The following is a 19,574-nucleotide window of genomic DNA, read 5'->3' on the forward strand; positions in this document are numbered from 1 at the left end:
TCTGGCCAGGAACCATTCACCAAGTAGCTGGAAACATCTGCCCTGAGCAGGTCCACCTAGGGCTCTACAGAGGGTGCAGCGAGCATGGTCTGGCTCCCCCAGTTTGTGCCACCCCAAGTGCCCGCTGGGGGAGAACAGGGCAGAGAATGCCATCTGGACACAGGCTCGCTCTCACCCCCTGGTCTTCTCAGGTGACTGTCAGGTGAGAGAGGCGCCCTCTTCAGATAATACAGCTCAGGTGAAAGAGGCTTAGGTGGGTCTCCATGGCAACCACCAATCAGGAACAGAGCCACCTCCAGGGTTCATCAGAGAAACTGTGGTTCCAGCCTCTGGGGACACACACACACACACACACACACACACACACCCACACCACAACCAGTCACACACACCAGACACACACACACACACACACACACACACACACACCACAACCAGTCACACACACCAGACACACACACACACACACACACACACACACACACACACCACAACCAGTCCAGGGTGCATCCCTTTTCTGGCATAGAAAGAGAGGAAAAAGCATGAGGCAGCAGCCAGCAGCACAAGAGAAAAAGGAGGGAGGCGTTTAGATTCAGTCTTCCCTCTACCCTGTCCTCCTGTGGCTGCCGAACTTCCTGTATTTCTCTGAAGAGATCCAGACACTCTCTTCTCCCAGACTAGGAAGCAGAAAACAGGACCCCCGTGGGACCTTTCGCCTGCACAGAGCTGGACCTCAGAAATCCCTGGTCTGGGAAGATCCCACATGCCAGGGAGCGGCTAGGCCCATGTACTGCGGCTGCTGAGCCTGTGCTCTAGAGCTGGCGAGCCACAACTACTGAAGCCTGTGCGCCTAGAGCCCATGCTCTGAAGAGGGAGAGGCCACCGCAGCAAGGGTCCCAGGCCCCCCCACACAGCGTGCAGCGATGGAGGGTGTCCCCCACTCACCGCAACTAAAGAAAGCCCGCCTGCAGAAACGAAGACCCAATGCAGCCAAAAATAAATTAAATAAATAAATTTTTAAAAAAAGATACTTTTATGTTATGTTCTGTGTGTGTATGTGTGTGTCCCTTTAGCTGACTATGGAACACAATTATTACAGAGAGAAGGGGAAGTTTTTAAACATTTCATTTATATGGTTAAAAATAACGAGCCATAGGAAAGTATGTGTTTAAATGCACATATGAAATTGTCTGCTGTTGACTTTATCAGCTCTGTCCTTAAATAAACACACAGAGAGAAAAACATCAACAACTAGAAAAGACGTATTTCCATAGATATGTCCTCAAGAGTTAAAAAAAAATAGCTTGGCCTTAACCATGGAGTAAAATAATCAATTTAACCTCAAAGGCTAGACACTGAAAATGGGATATATTTTATTGCAATCACAGATTAAGAGAAAATTAGCACTAAAAGGGGTCTTTTGAGATAACTGTGATAGCTTCCTATTGGATGGTTGAGACTGATAATCTCAAAGAAGTTGAGTGATTCGCTCAAGGTCTTACAGACAGTCTCTGTGAGGACCAAGACTAGAAACCAGTGCCCTATATACCATACTATGATAGATTAGCTTAATGAAAAAAATTAGTGAATGTCTGATAATAGTCTTTTACTCAACCCAAACCCTTTATATCATGCTTGGTACCAATGAGCACAGTGAATGTTAGAAGACCTTATACTAAGGTCACTAAGACACCTGAGGACTAATTCTCTAAGAAGTACAGTTATATAGTAGGTTATGTATTTCAATGTGTTTTACTCACTAGAACTAGAAAACATAAGGCCTCTGGAAATTAATGTACACTCCCTGTGAAACTCTTCTGGTTTAATTAACAGTAAACATTATCAAAAGTCATTTAAGACCTAAGGCTGGGTATACAGTCAAGTATATATAAGAGATTTAAGATAGCTTTATATGGGTAAAATGATGTGCTAAAATCTGTTGATGACAACTAGAATAAATGCAATGAAGGTATTTATAGGGCTCTATTTGAGGTGTTTTACATTAAGTCAAAGAGCTCTTCTGAACACAAAAAAATGAGAACAGTCATTAAATGGTGTGGTTTGTATAAAGTGATTTGCTGACAGATCAAACAGTTAAAACTTACACATACATTCACACCAAGCAAATCATCAGGCCTGTCAGTTCAGAATAAACCTGGTACTAATTTCCTTCACTGAGCAAAAAACAATGTTGGTAAAAACACCACATTCAATTTTTAAAAATAATTTAATAACATGTCATTGCAAACATACTTCAAAATGAACTACTAAAGCAATGCTTATAGAGAATTTTTGGAAGCAATATATTAAAGCAGCAGTTTAAGAGCATTACTATTACTATCAAGAATAAGATATTTTCTACTCTAACTCACTTGAGAAATATGATGCAGTCCCGTCAACAATGATGAATCACTATAGGCAGTGATTCTTTCATAAGAGGTGGGCATAGAACAATATACAAAAAGAATTGTGTAAAAAGCCTTCAGGAATTCTGCCCATAGCCTCCCTCCCGCAAAATCCTAGAACATCCTTCCACCACACCGTGAATCAAAGTTAGAAAGCAAAGCTTGAAATTAGTTTCAAGTTAATGACTGTCACTAATTAACTAGTGGGCAAAGGTGACACAAACCCAAGAGATGAAATGACAAAGATTCTAAAAGATTAATAAGTATCACAAACAACAGCAATAAACACAACATAAGATCAGAAAGGTTCTAGAAGTGAAAATAACTGACACTTCAGATACGCTAAAGAAATCATATAAATGGCCATAACCTTTTTTTTTTTTTTAATTTATTTTTGGCTGCAGTGGGTCTTCTTCGCTGCACGCTGGCTTTCTCTAGTTGTAGCGAGTGGGGGCTACTCTTTGTTGCAGTGCGTGGGCTTCTCACTGCAGTGGCTTCTCTTGTTGCGGAGCACAGGCTCTAGTTGCACGGGCTTCAGTAGTTGCAGCACATGGGCTCAGCAGTTGTTGCACGCGGGCCCTAGAGCTCGCGGGCTTCAGTAGTTGCAGCATGCAGGCTCTAGGGTGCGTGGGCTTCAGCAGTTGTAGCACGCAGGCTCTAGGGTGTGCGGGCCTCAGTAGTTTTGGTGTGTGGGCTCAGTAGTTGTGGCTTGCAGGCTCTAGAGTGCAGGCTCAGTAGTTGTGGCACATGGGCTTATAGCTGCTCTGCAGCATGTGGGATCTTCCTGGAGCAGAGATTGAACCCGTGTTCCCTGCATTGGCAGGACGATTCTTAACCACTGTGCCACCAGGGAAGTCCCTAAATGGCCATAACCTTTTAACATGAGTAAGAAAATGAAGGACCTTCATGTTTTTTGGTATATTTATCAATTTAGAAGTATAAAGTTTATACAGATGAATAACATTAAGGAAATACTAAATTTTCAGATATGTATTTTAATCTGATTAATATATATTTAATCTGGATCACTGATTTTCCAATAAAGTCCTACATTTTTGGTAAGTGGATACTCTGTGATTCAATCTATAATTCTCCCCACTGAAACTTAAATACATCTATACAAAAGAACTTCTAAGAATTATGTATGGACTGACCTCTACATAGCTGAGAGAAACCTGTTCTTCTGTATGTAGAGTAGTGATGACAGTACAAAGAGTAATGATTTCTTAGCTTAGTTAAGATCCTACCCTATATGGTTGATTTTATCTAAGCCTGCTGTTAGATATTTATATATATATGAAAAACATATATGGAAAAACTCAATTACAATATAGTATTCAGGCACTTTAATGCAGACTACACATAAAAAAAAGCACATTTTAATATATATATGTTTTTAAAAGACCCCAATAAATGTATTCATTAATATTTACCAGTTGCTTAGGGAACTGATCAATTCTATATATAGCTAAAGGTCCCACTTGTCAAGATTTGCCATATGTATAAATTTTATAAATTGGCTTCTAAAAATAAGCAAAAAATGTAGAACATATCTCTACTAAAACTATTACTCTCAATATGATAGACTTTGTATGATGACTGTTATCTTCAGGAATGTTAGCAAATTTTCAATTGCTCCTAATTCCATTTTATTTCCAAGGATGAATGTTTATGGGTTTGTTTTCCCTAAAACAAGGGCTCCTGATTCTTTTAGAACCACAAAAGGGACAGAAATGACTAGCTAAATTAACTGTTAAGATAAGTAAAACAAAACTGATTATTACACATTACCAAGACACAGATTTTACCATGCAGAATATTAAAAAAAAAACACCACCAAAGTTTTACCTCTACACAGGTTTTCATCCCTGAGGCAGCAGCATAGTGCAGAGGTGTGTTCTTTTTGTTATCAATGGCATCAACAGCTGCTCTCTCATATTCGCCTTGGTCAAGTTTTGCTCCTTTCCATCTTAAAATCATCTGCAGACAGTCTGCTCTTCTAAAATCATCTTCCGCAGGGCGTGCTAAGCGAGGATGAAGGGCTCCTTCCGATATCATAATTTGAGGGCCCATACATAACAAATGCATAGATGTTTCATTGTGCACATTCCGTTTATTTGGATTTCCATCTCTACCAAAAAGAAAGGTCCTAAAATGGTAAAGGAAAAGGATGAAAATCAGTTTTTTCCTACCTTGAAATAGTACACAGAAGATACATTTAAAAGGTAACCTCTGCTTCTAAGCTGCTAATCCAATTTCTATTGAAGCACTGTTTCAAAATACGTTGAATGACTAATTCTTAGTTATAAAAAACTCCATTCTAGAATAATAATACCAAAAAACCAAAGTTGAATATCTTTACAGTATTTGCTAATTAAAGAGAAAAAGGCATAGGAAGAAAAAAGAAAGGTAAGGAAAAGGAAAATGAAAGAGAAGTTAAGAAACAAGGAAGATAAAAGGAAGGGGAGGGAGAAGGAAAGGAACCGAAAGGGCCACTTACAGACTAATATGTCAATTAACATAAATGCCTTAGGTACATTATTAAACATACCACACCAATTTTTTTCTTTATTGCTCTGCTCTATTTTTTTTCTTGAGTACATATTTACTTAATAAGGATGGTGACAATATAAGCGAAGCAAGCAATGCATAAGTCTGGGAGCTAGTGGGAACGTTAAATGTTAAATCTAGGAAAAATTTCTCTACCTAAGTCTTTGGCTAGCCTTTGAAAGAATAAGGCACATATTACACGGTGTAATACTTTTTGAGGGGAGTAAGCTATGGTTAGTTCTGGGAGAAAAAGATCTAATTCCAAGGTGGCAGCCCTTACCAATGATAGGTCTAGGTGAGCTGCCTTAGCTACTGCCAAACCCAGATCTGAGAGTTGTGCCTAGCATCCGTGCCTAGCACCCACTACATCCTTGAGCTAGGGTCAATGGATTAATATATGAGCCAGTTCAGTGGCCATAATAGGATACTGGAAAATGGGTTGGATAAAACCTACTAAAATACAGTCAGCCTGTACTAAAAAAACACAAATACACTATGAAATGGGCACACAGTCCCATATTTGAAGATGAATCACATTTACTGCGGAGGGCTGGTATCATTTGCATTCCTATGTCCAAGTGCAGAAGAGCAATGGGAAGGAAGCAGAGTCAAATTCTTAAATCCTAGATTCATCTGAATTGTTTTTAGGTTAGTTTCAGCTTAGAACAAGAAAAAACAAAAACCCTGACCAAAAAGGAACTAGGATGGGCTTTTCAATTTGAATGAGTTAGCCAAGGTGGAACGCTCTTATCAGAAAAAGGCTGAGTAAGTTGTCCCAAAGTAGTAGAAGGTCCCAGACAACTTTTAGAACCACTCTGGATATTTCCTGCTTTTATAATTCAAGATTCTACACAGCTTAGCAATATAGCCCTTCAAAACTAGCCTGAAAGTAAGACATGAAGTCTCTGAAGCAGAAACAAATGAAATATTATTACTTATAATAACCATGCCAGTTGCTCATAACCCAACTCTTACCACTGGGGTAATGCAATCCAAGCCAGATCAGACATCATAGTACAATACATGTACTGGGGTCTGCACTGTGGGCGAATGTGACAGGCAGACTAATGTCCCCACCCCAAAGAGGTTTATGTCCTAATCCCTGGAACCTGTGAATATGTTACCTTACATGGTAAAAGGGACTTCGAAGATAAGATTAAGTTAAGGTTCTTGACATTGGGAAATTATCCTAGATTATCCAGGTGGGCCCAATGTAATCTTGAGTCCTTAGAAGAGAAAGACAGGAGGGTGAGAATCAGAGAGATATTCGAAGATGCTATGCTTCTGTCTTTAAAAATGGTAGAAGGGGTCACAGGCCAAGAAGTGCAGGCAGCTTTTGGAAACTGGAAACGGTAAGGTAAGGGATTCTACCCAGGAGCCTGCAGAAGGAATACAGTTCTGCCAAAACCTTGAGTTTAATCCAGTGAAACCATTTGAGACTTCTGATCTCCAGAGCTTTAAGATAGTAAATTTGTGTTAAGTCACCAAGTTTGTGGTAATTTGTTACAGCAACAATAGGAAGTTAATAAAGCAATTAGCTGCAAAAATAAGACTGGAAGGCTTGTATAGCAAACCTCCTCCCCTCTGGAGATGGGGGTGGTGGGGAGAGAAGCGGGTGGGGGGGTGTCAGAGGCAGGGAACCTATCCCTGAGTGTGAACAAATTGTCCTAGGGAAGATCCCGGGTTCTTATGGTTTGGAATGTAAAATATGTTTCTGGGCAGAAGATAAGACTAGCATCTCTGAGTCTTACAACTTAGGGAATGTCTCAATGGTCTTAGGTCTCATCCACACCTTATTCACATGTAAACACGTATTGCCTGAGAGGTAAACCTCTCTGGAGTTCTCAATCTCTACTCAGTCAAAGTTTAACTTCCAAGGCTTGTCTTTTAAGCCCAGGTCCCAAGTTCTAATAAAATTTGCTCAGAAAACCCTAACTGTGCATATTTTCTCTACAGTCCTACATAGCCTTTATGGCCTTCTGACCCCTGCAATACATTTGTAGGCTCTTCATTGCTTGCTCTGCTATTTGGTTCCCCAAGACCTGACCTAGCCATCTAAACAAACCCAGCCCTACTTAGAAGCCTCTTTACACTAGGCTGCCTCCTCCAGTGGCATTTGGTCATTCCCTTCTTTGTCTTCCTATAATATCCTAATTATATAATTCATTACATTGTATCATAGTTACTTTCTTACATATCTTTTCCCTTCTCCCACTTGGTTTACAGCCTTCTATGGCAGGGTCTATATCCTGTTCTTTCTTGAATCCCCAGTACAGTGTCAGACACAGAGCAGACTCTTGCTATAATTTTATAGATGAACTGAATGAATATTACTTTTATTGGGAATATCTTAAGATAGAATTGTAGATCTCTCAAGCCAGCAGTGTAGCCGAGTGGTAAAGAACATGGTATCTAGTACAGACTGCCAGACTCTAATCCCAGTTGTCACTTTTTAGCTATATGATCTTACACAAGTTACATAATAGCTAACATATAATATATATATAATCAACATAAATACATACCTAATATATATAATATATATAACCAAGTAATATATAGTTGATAGTCTTTGACCAAGTAAACCTACTCCTGGAATTTATCCTAAAGGAAATAAAGAATAAAAATCTATAGGAACAATGACATTCAATATACTGTTATTCTGAATAGAAAAATCTGTAGTAACTTAAATGTCTGGTTATAGGAAAAATGGGAAACATAAATTATGGTCTTTCTATACAATAGAAAATTATAAAGTCATTGAAAAGTTTATCTATGAACACTTATAGCTAAAACTAGAAGGGAACACGGAATAATTCTAACAGTTGTTTAAGGGAGACAGGAATGTGAGTAGTTTTATTTATTTATATAACCATAATGTTGCTTCATAGTTTAAAAGAAAAAAAAAGGAAAAATATATTTTCCCTAAGTCAACAACTGATGATAATATTCTCAATGATATCTCCCTGTATTTATAATGGTTGAATTATAGTGGATTATAATGAATAACCAAAATCTAAACAATACTCTAAAAATGTGTTCAAGATTAAAACTTCTTCCAACAGGCATTATTAAGAATAAAAAAGATTTCATACTCTTAAAAATTTAATTTAGAAATAAATTATTAAAATTAATTCAGAGTCTATAAGATTCTGTACAACCACATTTATTTAGCCTTTCCTATCCCTATTTCCAATATATCATTTATTTTCTCTTTTAGTTTGTTCAGGAGAGAAACAAACCATGGAATTTAATACAAGGAATTATCAGCACGGAATTTAATACAAGTTGGAAGGATGTCAGTTGATATGGAGAAAGCGCTCTTTCTCTTTCAATCTCTCTCTCGTTAAACAATTCTAGATCCTCCCCAATAGAGGGAAGAGATAGTGTGATAATTTTGCAAATGTTCTTATACCCAATCTGCCAGACTCTGATTAATCAAACCAAACAAAGGTTATTATTCTGAAGTTAAAGTATTAAAATAGCTTCTTTATACATATTTATTCAGGAAAGATTCTCAAATTTATTAGACATAGTACCATACCTGCATAAATATTTTGTACTAAAACTGTAAAGCTGGATATTCTAATTTTATTGATTCATATTACTACTTTTTTTATTATCTGTTTAATTTAAAAAGTAGAGTCTTCTTTAATTTACATGAATGAATAAACAGAACTATAAATTTATAATTGATATGTAAGTTTAAAGATAGGCTCCTTTCTATAACTATGCCAGTAATTATGAAGTATATTTTACTACTTGCATATAAGGTTAATTCTGGAACAAGGACAGGAGATAATTGGCAGGAAGATGGAATAAGGAAAACATTAACCTGGAAAAAAAAAATCCCCTTCATTTGTCCCTAATAACCCATCTAGAAGCCATCTATTTTTCTAGATTCTTTCACTGTTAATTATCAAACAGTCAGTTTATATCTGCTACCTATATTTCTTCTACATTTAATCTCCACTTCAGTATGACCCTATTCTGATCACTGTACTAAAATTGCACTCTTTGACATCACTAAGAATTTCCTAAGAGCTAAATTCTTACCACTGTCCTCAATTCTTGTTTTTAATCTGAAACTGCTAATAATTCATTTATATCCTAACCTCTGTATCACCTCGGTTTCCATAACTACACATCTTTTTTTTTTTTTTTTTTGTGGCACACGGGCCTCTCACTGCTGTGGCCTCTCCAGTTGCGGAGCACAGACTCCGGACGCGCAGGCTCTGTGGCCATGGCTCACGGGTGCAGCCGCTGCGCGGCATGTGGGATCGTCCCGGACCGGGGCACGAACCCGTGTTCCTGCATTGGCAGGCGGGCTCTCAACCACTGCACCACCAGGGAAGCCCTACTACACATCTTTTTAACAGACCTCTTAATTTTTTTCAGTACAATCTTTTACCCATGAAGATGGCTTCACTTTCCTATCCCCTTACTGGAAGCAAATTCACTTCCTGAATCTATTTACTTCTCCATACAAATTCCCTCGTTTCAGAGAGTACATCTACTCTTAGAGTCACTTATCTTTCAATGGTTTCTATGAATACACTTTGTAAGCTGTAAACTTTTATCAGAACCCAGATGATAGACAGTGGTAGCAGAATCATGGTTTTTCTCAAAGGGCTTCTACTATCACTTCTGTGATAATTCTTAATGCTCTTTCACCCTCTCTAACGTGACCTTTAGACCATATTCTAACTTCTCAGAGTCAAATTTCTCTTGCATATTTCATCATTATCTCATATTCAATTGAGCTCCCCCCAAAATAACAGTCTTCTCTCTTATGGCCTCAGTTTCTTGCCATAACACTCTTATCCTCCCCGTCATTTAACATACACATACACTTTCAGTTGCTTTTAAAACTTTTCTTCCATGCAACATTATTTTTGAGTAGTCGTTGTTTGCCAGTTACTATTTTAGAAGTTAGGCATATTGTTAAGACAACAGATTAACTCCCTGCCCTTATAGTGTTTGCATAGAAGGGAGGTTAGGAGAGGAGAACTGCATTGAACCATTTAAAAGAATTTAATAACTCCTGAAACATGAGTCAAAAAAATAGATATCAATAACTGGAAACTCTATTTTAATTCTCAAAGTTTAGTATTAACATATGCTTTGATAAAGACATGCTCTAATAAAGATTTTATATTTTATTTATACCAAAAGACAGGCCCCTATTATTTCCAAGGAAGCACAAGAAGTTATCCTGTAAAATCTAAGGAATAAGCACTCTAATTCCCCATTTTATACATGACTTTCCTAAGAAGCTACAACTAAATGAACTGTATATCCAAACTAGAACATGCTGACTCCAAAGTCTAAACAGTCTTTTTGCTACATTAAGAAGTAACTATTTATGAATATGAATTTAGTTTCCCATGAAAGAAGCACTGTGATATGGTATAATGTAAACTAGGTTCAGAGAGATACAGAGGCAAACTAGCTCCTAAACTGTACACTACCCTTCTTTTACTGTATTATTCTGCCTGAGAAGAGGGGAAAGTTATGCCTGCTGTTGCAGGTACCATAAAGCTAAAGGAAATGGGGATAAAATAAGGCCTTACTGCAAATGGGTAATTTACTTTATGGGAACTAAAGTATTTTGTCTCTGGCTAGGTATATTCCTTTGCATACCCATATATGTCATGTGTCAGGAATCTAGGCAAGCTCAGCCAGGGTCTATACTGAAGCTAGCAGGCAGGTATGCCAGATTACATGAGGCAGCATGAGAAAATAATGGCCATCAATCTGTTAGAAAGTTTAAGCAAAGTTAAGCAACTGAAGCTATCTAAAACACAAATAGTTAAAACAGAGTTGGTATTTTACTTAATGATGACGCGTAAATGCTATTTATCCTTATTCTACATGACTTAGTGTTAAGAAGAGTAATTTAATTCCAAAATCAACTAATCATTTAAAATAATCATGATTTGTCATTTTCTCTATACTACCTAAATAAATTTTGAAAAACAAAAGATACACAGATTAAAGAAATGAGAGTTGCTTATTCTTAGGAAAGGAGAGCAATAAGGTAATTTCTGATTCTAGTATAGGATATTAAAGGCTTTAATTAAGAAATTATGAGCCACTGATCTCCAAACAAGAAGAAAGAAAACACCAGAGACAGGTGTCTAAAGTCGTATTAAGCCCACAGACACCCCAAAACACACCACTTGACATGGCCCTGCCCAACAGAGGGACAAGATCTAGCTACACCCACCAGAACACAGTCCCCACCACCAGGAAGCCTACACAAGCCACTGGACCAACCTCGCCCACTGGGGGCAGACACCAGAAGCAAGAGGAACTACAACCCTGCAGCCTGATAAAAGGAGACAAAACACAGTAAGTTAGAAAAAAATGAGAAGACAAAAATGTTGACAAAGACAAAAATGTTGTAGACAAAAAAGCAAGATAAAAACACACAACAAAATGAATGAAGAGGTAATAGGCAATCTACCTGAAAAAGAATTCAGAGTAATGGTAGAAATGATGATCCAAAATCTTGAAAACAGAATGGAGAAAATACAAGAAATATTTAACAAGGACCTAGAAGAACTAAAGAACAAATGAACAGTGATGAACAACACAATAAACGAAATTTAAAATACACTAGAAGGAATCAACAGCAGAACAACTGAGGTGGAAGAAAGGATAAGTGACCTGGAAGATAAAATAGTGGAAATAACTACTGCAGAGCAAAATAAACAAAAAAGAATGAAAAGAACTGAAGACAGTCACAGGGACCTCTGGGACAACATTAAATGCACCAACATTTCAATTATAGGGGTCCCAGAAGAAGAAGAGAAAGAGAAAGGGTCTGAGAAAATATGTGAAGAGATTATAGTGGAAAACTTCCCTAACATGGGGAAGGAAATAGTCAATCAAGTCCATGAAGCGCAGAGAGTCCCGGACAGGATAAACCCAAGGAGAAACAAGACGAGACACGATTAACCAAGCTAACAAAAATTAAATACAAAGAAAAAATATTAAAAGCAGCAAAGGAAAAGCAACAAATAACATACAAGGGAATCTCCATAAGGTTATCAGCTGATCTTTCAGCAAAAACTCTGCAGGCAAGAAGGGGGTGGCAGGATATATTTGAAGTGATGAAAGGGAAAAACCTACAACCAAGATTACTCTACCCAACAAGGTTCTCATTCAGAGATGATGGAGATCAAAAGCTTTACAGACAAGCAAAAGCTAAGAGAATTCATGACCACCAGACCAGCTTTGCAACAAATGCTAAAAGAACTTCTCGAGGTAGGAAACTCAAGAGAAGAAAAAGACCTACAAAAACAAGCCCAAAACAATTAAGAAAATGGTAATAGAAACATACATATCGATAATTACCTTAATGTAAATGGATTAAATGCTCCAATCAAAAGACATTGACTGGATAAATGGATACAAAAACAAGACCCACATATATGTTGTCTACAGCAGATCCACTGCAGACCTAGGGGCACATACAGGCTGAAAGTGGGGGGACAGAAAAACATATTCCATGCAAATGGAAATCAAAAGAAAGATGGAGTAACAATACTCATATCAGACAAAATAGACTTTAAAATAAAGACTAACAAGAGATAAGGAAGGACACTACATAATGATTATGGGAACAGTCCAAGAAGATATAGCAATTGTAAATATTTATGCACCCAACACAGGAGCACCTCAATACATCAGGAAAACCCTAACGGGCATAAAAAGGGAAATCAACAGTAACACAAAAATAGTGGGGGATTTTAACACTCCACTTACACCAATGGGTAGATCATCCAGACAGAAAATTAATAAGGAAACACAAGCCTTAATGACACATTGGACCAGATAGACTTAACTGATATTTATAGGACATTCTATCCAAAAGTAGAAGAATTCACTTTCTTCTCAAGTGCACAGAAAACATTCCGCAGGGTAGATCACATCTTGGGTCACAAATCAAGCCTTGGTAAATTTAAGAAAATTGAAACCATATCAAGCATCTTTTTCAACCACAACACTACGAGATTAGAAAAGAATTACTGGAAAAAACTGTAAAAAACACAAATACATGGAGGCTAAACAATATGCTACTAAAGAGCCAAGAGATCATCGAAGAAATCAAAGAGGGAATAAAAAAATACCTAGAGACAAATGACAATGAAAACATAACGACCCAAAACCTATGGGACGCAGCAAAAGCAATTCTAAGAGGGAAGTTTATAGCAATACAATCCTACCTCAAGAAACAAGAAACATCTCAAATAAATAAGCTAACCTTACACCTAAAGCAATTAGGGCAAGAAGAACAAAAAAACCCCAGAGTTAGTTGAAGAAAAGAAATCATAAAAATCAGATCAGAAATAAATGAAGAAAAAATGAAAGAAACGATAGCAAAGGTCAATAAAACTAAAAGCTGGTTCTTTGAGAAGATAAACAAAATTGATAAACCATTAGCCAGACTCATCAAGAAAAAAAGGGAGAAGACTCAAATCAATAGAATTAAAACTGAAAAAGGAGAAGTTACAACTGACACCGCAGAAATACAAAGGATCAAAAAAGACTACTACAAGCAACTATATGCCAATAAAATGGACAACCTGGAAGAAATGGACAAATTCTTAAAAAACTACAACCTTCCAAGACTGAACCAGGAAGAAAGAGAAAATATGAACAGACCAATCACAAATACTGAAATTGAAAATGTGATTAAAAATCTTCCAACAAACAGAAGTCCACAGCCAGATGGCTTCACAGGTGAACTCTATCAAATATTTAGAGAAGAGCTAACACGTATCCTTCTCAAACTCTTCCAAAAAACTGCACAGGATGGAACGTGCCCAAACTCATTCTATGAGGCCACCATCACCCTGATACCAACAGCAGACAAAGATATCACAAAAAAAGAAAATTACAGGCCAATATCACTGATGAACATAGATGCAAAAATCCTCAACAAGATACTAGCAAACTGAATCCAGCAACGCATTAAAAAAATCATACACCATGATCAAGCGGGATTTATACCAGGGAGGCAAGGATTCTTCAATATATACAAATCAATCAATGTGATACACCATATTAACAAAATGAAGAATAAAAATCATACGATCATCTCAATAGATGCAGAAAAGGCTTTCGAGAAAATTCAATATCCACTTATGATAAAAATTCTCCAGAAAGTGGGCATAGAGGGAACCTATCTCAACATAATAATGGCTATATATGACAAACCCACAGCAAACATTACTGTCGATGGTAAAAAACTGAAAGCATTTCCTCTAAAATCAGGAACAAGACAAGAGTGCCCACTCTCTTCACTATTATTCAACATAGTATTGGAAGTCCTAGTCACAGCAATCAGAGAAGAAAAAGTAATAAAAGGAATCCAAATTGGCAAAGAAGTAGTAAAACTGTCACTGTTTGCAGATGACATGATACTATACATAGAAAATCCTGGAGATGCCACCAGAAAACTACTAGAGCTAATTAATGAATTTAGTAAAGTTGCAGGATACAAAATTAATACACAAAAATCTCTTGTATTCCTATATACTAACAATGAAAGATCAGAAAGAGAAATTAAGGAAACAATCCCATTTACCATTGCAACAAAAAGAATAAAATACCTAGGAATAAACCTACTTAAGGAGGCAGAAGACCTGTACACAGAAAACTGTAAGATAATGATGAAAGAAATCAAAGATGACACAAACAGATGGAGAGATATATCATGTTCTTGGATTGGAAGAATCAATATTGTGAAAATGACAATACACCCAAAGCAATCTACAGATTCAGTGCAATCCCCATCAAATTACCAATGGAATTTTTCATAGAAAAGAACAAGAAATTTTACAATTTCCACAGAAACACAAAAGACCTCGAATAGCAAAAGCAATCTTGAGGAAAAGAAATGGAGCTGGAGGAATCAGACTCCCTGACTTCAGACTATACTACAAAGCTACAATAACCAAGACAGTATGGTGCTGGCACAAAAACAGAAATATAGATCAATGGTTCAGGATAGAAAGCCCAGAGATAAACCCACGCACCTATGGTCACTTAATCTATGACAAAGAAGGCCAGTATATACAATGGAGTGAAGACAGCCTTTTCAATAAGTGGTGCTGGGAAAACTGGACAGCTACATGTAAAAGAATGAAATTAGAACACTCCCTAACACCATACACAAAAATAAACTCAAAATGGATTAAAGACATAAATGAAAGGCCAGACACTATAGAACTCTTAGAGGAAAACATAGGCGGAACACTCTTTGACATAAATTGCATCAAGATCTTTTTTGATCCACCGCCTAGAATAATGAGATTAAAAACAAAAATAAAGAAATGGGACCTAATTAAACTTAAAAAGCTTTGCACAGCAAAGGAAAGCATAAACAACATGAAAAGACAACCCTCAGAATGGGAGAATATATTTGCAAACAAAGCAACTGACAAAGCATTAATCTCCAAATATACAAACAGCTCATGCAGCTCAATATCAAAAAAACAAACCCAATCAAAAAAAGGAAGACCTAAATAGACATTTCTCCAAAGAAGACATACAGATGGCCAAAAAACACAAGAAAAGATGCTCAGCATCACTGATTATTTGAGCAATGCAAATCAAAACCACAATGAGGTATCATCTCACACTGGTCAGAATGGCCATCATCAAAAAATCCACAAACAATAAATGCTGGAGAGGTTGTGGAGAAAAGGGAAGGCTCTTGCACTGTTGATGGGAATGTAAATTGAATCAGCCACTATGGAGAACAGTAGGGAGATTCCTTAAAAAAACTAAAAACAGAACTACCATATAACCCAGCAATCCCATTACTGGGCATAGACACATGTACCCCCAATGTTCATTGCAGCACTATTTACAATAGCCAGGACATGGAAGCAACCTAAATGTTCATCAACAGAGGAATGAATAAAGAAAATGTGGTACATATACACAATGGAATATTACCCAGCCATAAAAAGGAACGAAACTGGGTCATTTGTAGAGACATGGATGGACCTAGAGACTCATACAGAGTGAAGTAAGTCAGAAAGAGAAAAACAAATATCGTATACTAAAGCATATATGTGGAATCTGAAAAAATTGGTTTAGACAATCTTATATACAAAGCAGAAATAGAGACACAGACATAGAGAACAAACATAAAGGAATAAGGCAGGCTGGGATGAATGGGGAGACTGGGATTGACATATATACACTATTGATACAATGTATAAAATAGATAACTAATGAGAACCTACTATATAGCCCAGGTAACTCTATTCAATGCTGTGTGGTACCTAAATGGGAAGGAAATTCAAAAAAGAGGGGATATATGTATACATATTGCTGATTCACTTTGCTGTACAGTAGAAACTAACACAAAATTATAAAGCAACTATACTCCAATAAAAATTTAAACACCAGACACTTTAGGCTGAAGTTGAAAGTTAAGTATAAAGTAAAAATGTAAGTGTAAAGTATACGGCTAAATCATAAAAACAGTAATTAAAAGAGAATATATAGTCACCTTTTCTTTAGGTCTTTAAATACTCATTCAATAGAATGATAACCAGAGGATGGAGACAGATATATATTCCTTCTTAGAGGAACCAGGAATATTGATCAGATCAGCAATTTTAAACTTTTTGGTAGTAGACCTTTACAACTTTCACAACTTTAAAAATTACTGAAGATTCCTATTGGGAGATTGGGACTGACATAAACACACTACTATATATAAAACAGATAACTAATAAGGACCTACTGTATATTACAGGGAACTCTACTCAATACTCTGTAATGTGAAAAGAATCTAAAAAAGAGTGGATATATGTACATGTATAACTGATTCACTTTTCTGTACAGCAGAAACACAACATTGTAAATCAACTATACTCCAATAAAAATTTAAAAATGATAAACATTCCTAAGAACCTTTGTTTATGTGAGTTATATAGATAATCATATTAAAAATTAAAAGATATTTTAAAACATTTATTAAAAAAATAAACTCATTACATATTTAACATTCCTAATATCATTACATAGTTAACATCCCTAATATCTTAAAATGAAAAAATAACTATATATTTTTTGAAAATTAAGTGAGCACAATGGCACTGTTTTACATGTTTACAAATTTTATTTAATATCTGGCTAATAGAAGACAGACAGATTCTCATAGCATTCAATGTGTTGTGATATGTGTCATTTGGGTTCAAGCATATGAAAAAAATCCAGCCTTATATAATCACAAAAGGGAGAAGTATTTTAAAATAGCCTTTTCAAATAACTGTGAATAGTCATATTTGATACTATGCTAAAAATTCAACAAGTGGTCATTTCTTAAAGATTACTTGCAATATAAAATATGATATCTTATGAAATGAACTTTTGTACTCAATTAAAATCCATTGGTCTACCTTGCATTTTGAATAAATCTTTTATCCATGCATAACTGTAAAAAACCATATACTGATCTTCTTAAAAATACTAATTCAGTGAGTTACACAGAGCTTCTAGATTTTTGTCACATTTCACTACACAATATTTTAAAAAATCATATTAATTTATATCACTACCACTCTTATTCAGAAAAGTCCCTAAGTAATGGGAAACTATCAAGCTGAAGGCAACAAATATTAAGTTTTCAAAATTCCAATATTCACTTGAAAACTCAATTTTATCATTAGCAACAAATACTCTCAGTTATCCCTTGAATTGATAGGCTCACTTATTTCATACATTTTTCAAGAAAAATGTCAGCCAGCCAGTATCCCAGTCTGAATGTTGTTAATTTAAAATGTTGTTTCACGAAAAAATAAGTAGTTCAACTCATACCTCAAACAAAAGTACAAGTGCTCTTTCTCAAACCTAACATCATACAGCAGCAGAAGTGATTTATGAATTCTTCACATTTGTCACATAGAATATTAAAAAGATGTGTATCGAGGATGGAGATTAAATAAAATTAGTAATTTTACTGCCTCATTGAGGACATTTTAAGTGAAACTGCTTTTTTTAAAAAAAAAACAAACAAACAGCAAAAGCCAGGCAGAGAGGAATCCAATTACTAGTAAGGTTTGGTGCCACTTCCTTGATTCATCTAAAGGCGTCAGCAATTTTATCCTCTGCTTTTTGAACTACAACTGCAAATGTAAACGCAGTGAAAAAAAGGCAAATAACATCTTAAAATTAGTATAAAAATAGTTTTGACCTACTGCACCTCCTTGAAAGAGTCTCAGGATCTAGGAGTCCTCAGAACACACTTTAAAACTCACTGGATTACATATGGAAACAACCTAAATGTCCATCAACAGATGAATGGATAAAGAAGATGCGGCACATATACACAATGAAATACTACTCAGCCATAAAAAAGAAAGAAACAATGCCATATGCAGCAACATGGATGGACCTAGAGATTACCATACTAAGTAGTAAGTCAGAAAGACAAAGACAAATACCATATGATATCACGATATGTGGAATCTAAAAAATTACACAAATGAACCTATCTAGGAAACAGAAACAAAATCAGGGACACAGAATAGACTGGTGGTTGCCAAGGGGGTGGGGGGTAGGAGAGGGTAGGAGTGGGAGTTTGGGATTAGCAGATGCAAATTGGTATATACAGAATGGATAAACAACAAGGTCTTACTGTACAGTACAGGGAACTATATTCAATATCCTGTGATAAACCATAATGGAAAGGAGTATGAAAGAGAATGTGTATATATATATATATATATATATATATGTATATATATAAACACGTAACTGAATTACTTTGCTGTACAGCAGAAATTAATACAACACTATAAATCAACTATACTTGAATAAATTTAAAAAAAGACTCACTGGATTAGATAACTTTCTTTTACAATGTTTTCTAATTTCATAAAGTATATTTTAAATTACACTATAAATGGTTAGAATATATTTTGCTACTTGATTTCTTTTATGTTAAAATATACATATTACCTTAGTAATAATAATATTTAAATACATTTTACCTTGGTATTCTAAAAAAGTTTTAATTAATCACGTAACAAGACTTGATATTAAATATTATTATAGTGTTCGATATTCAGAAGCTAAAGTAACGGTTTTGTAATTTCACTGAAAATGTTCAACTCAAAAAAAGAAAGCCTTAATAAATTAAGTAATCAAGAGTTAATCTATTGAGAGCATTACTAACTGTGTAGCAGTGTATTTGTAATATTTACAATCTAGTCAAAGAGATGAGTTTAATGACAATTGGATGGTTTAAAATCTAAGTTGTAGGAATTTCAGAGAACAGAAAGAATACTGCAGGTCAGAATAGTTGGTAATGAATTCATGAAAAGATAGAAACCAAGTTAGGACTTAAAGGACAAGAAATTAGAGAAGAAAGAAGACATTTCAGAATCAAGAACTAACAGAAATAAAGCTAAGGGGGTGGCATTTTTAAAAGTGGGGAAAGCAAGAGGGAGGGTAACTAGATTGACTGATATGATCATGTTAGAGAACAATGAGAGATTAGGCTGAATCAGTAGAATTAGGGCATAGAAAAGTCGGCTTCAGAAGCCAAATAGAATAAGGCAGATAGTAGTGTAGTTACAGTTTTCT

The 19,574-nt window shown here is 35.9% G+C and overlaps 1 protein-coding gene across 1 annotated transcript in view; it reads right to left on the reverse strand.

The window, feature by feature from the left end:
* ANKIB1 (ankyrin repeat and IBR domain containing 1) overlaps window positions 1-19,574 on the reverse strand; it is a 150,317-nt gene that overhangs the window by 64,346 nt on the left and 66,397 nt on the right. Inside the window, exon 3 of the mRNA XM_007461891.1 lies at window positions 4,254-4,554. Within this exon, the coding sequence (XP_007461953.1) occupies window positions 4,254-4,554 (301 nt within the window). The remainder of the gene's footprint in view (window positions 1-4,253; window positions 4,555-19,574) is intronic.

This window comes from Lipotes vexillifer, unplaced genomic scaffold, assembly GCF_000442215.2.
Source record: "Lipotes vexillifer unplaced genomic scaffold, Lipotes_vexillifer_v1.1 scaffold663, whole genome shotgun sequence".
Classification (NCBI taxonomy): domain Eukaryota; kingdom Metazoa; phylum Chordata; class Mammalia; order Artiodactyla; family Lipotidae; genus Lipotes; species Lipotes vexillifer.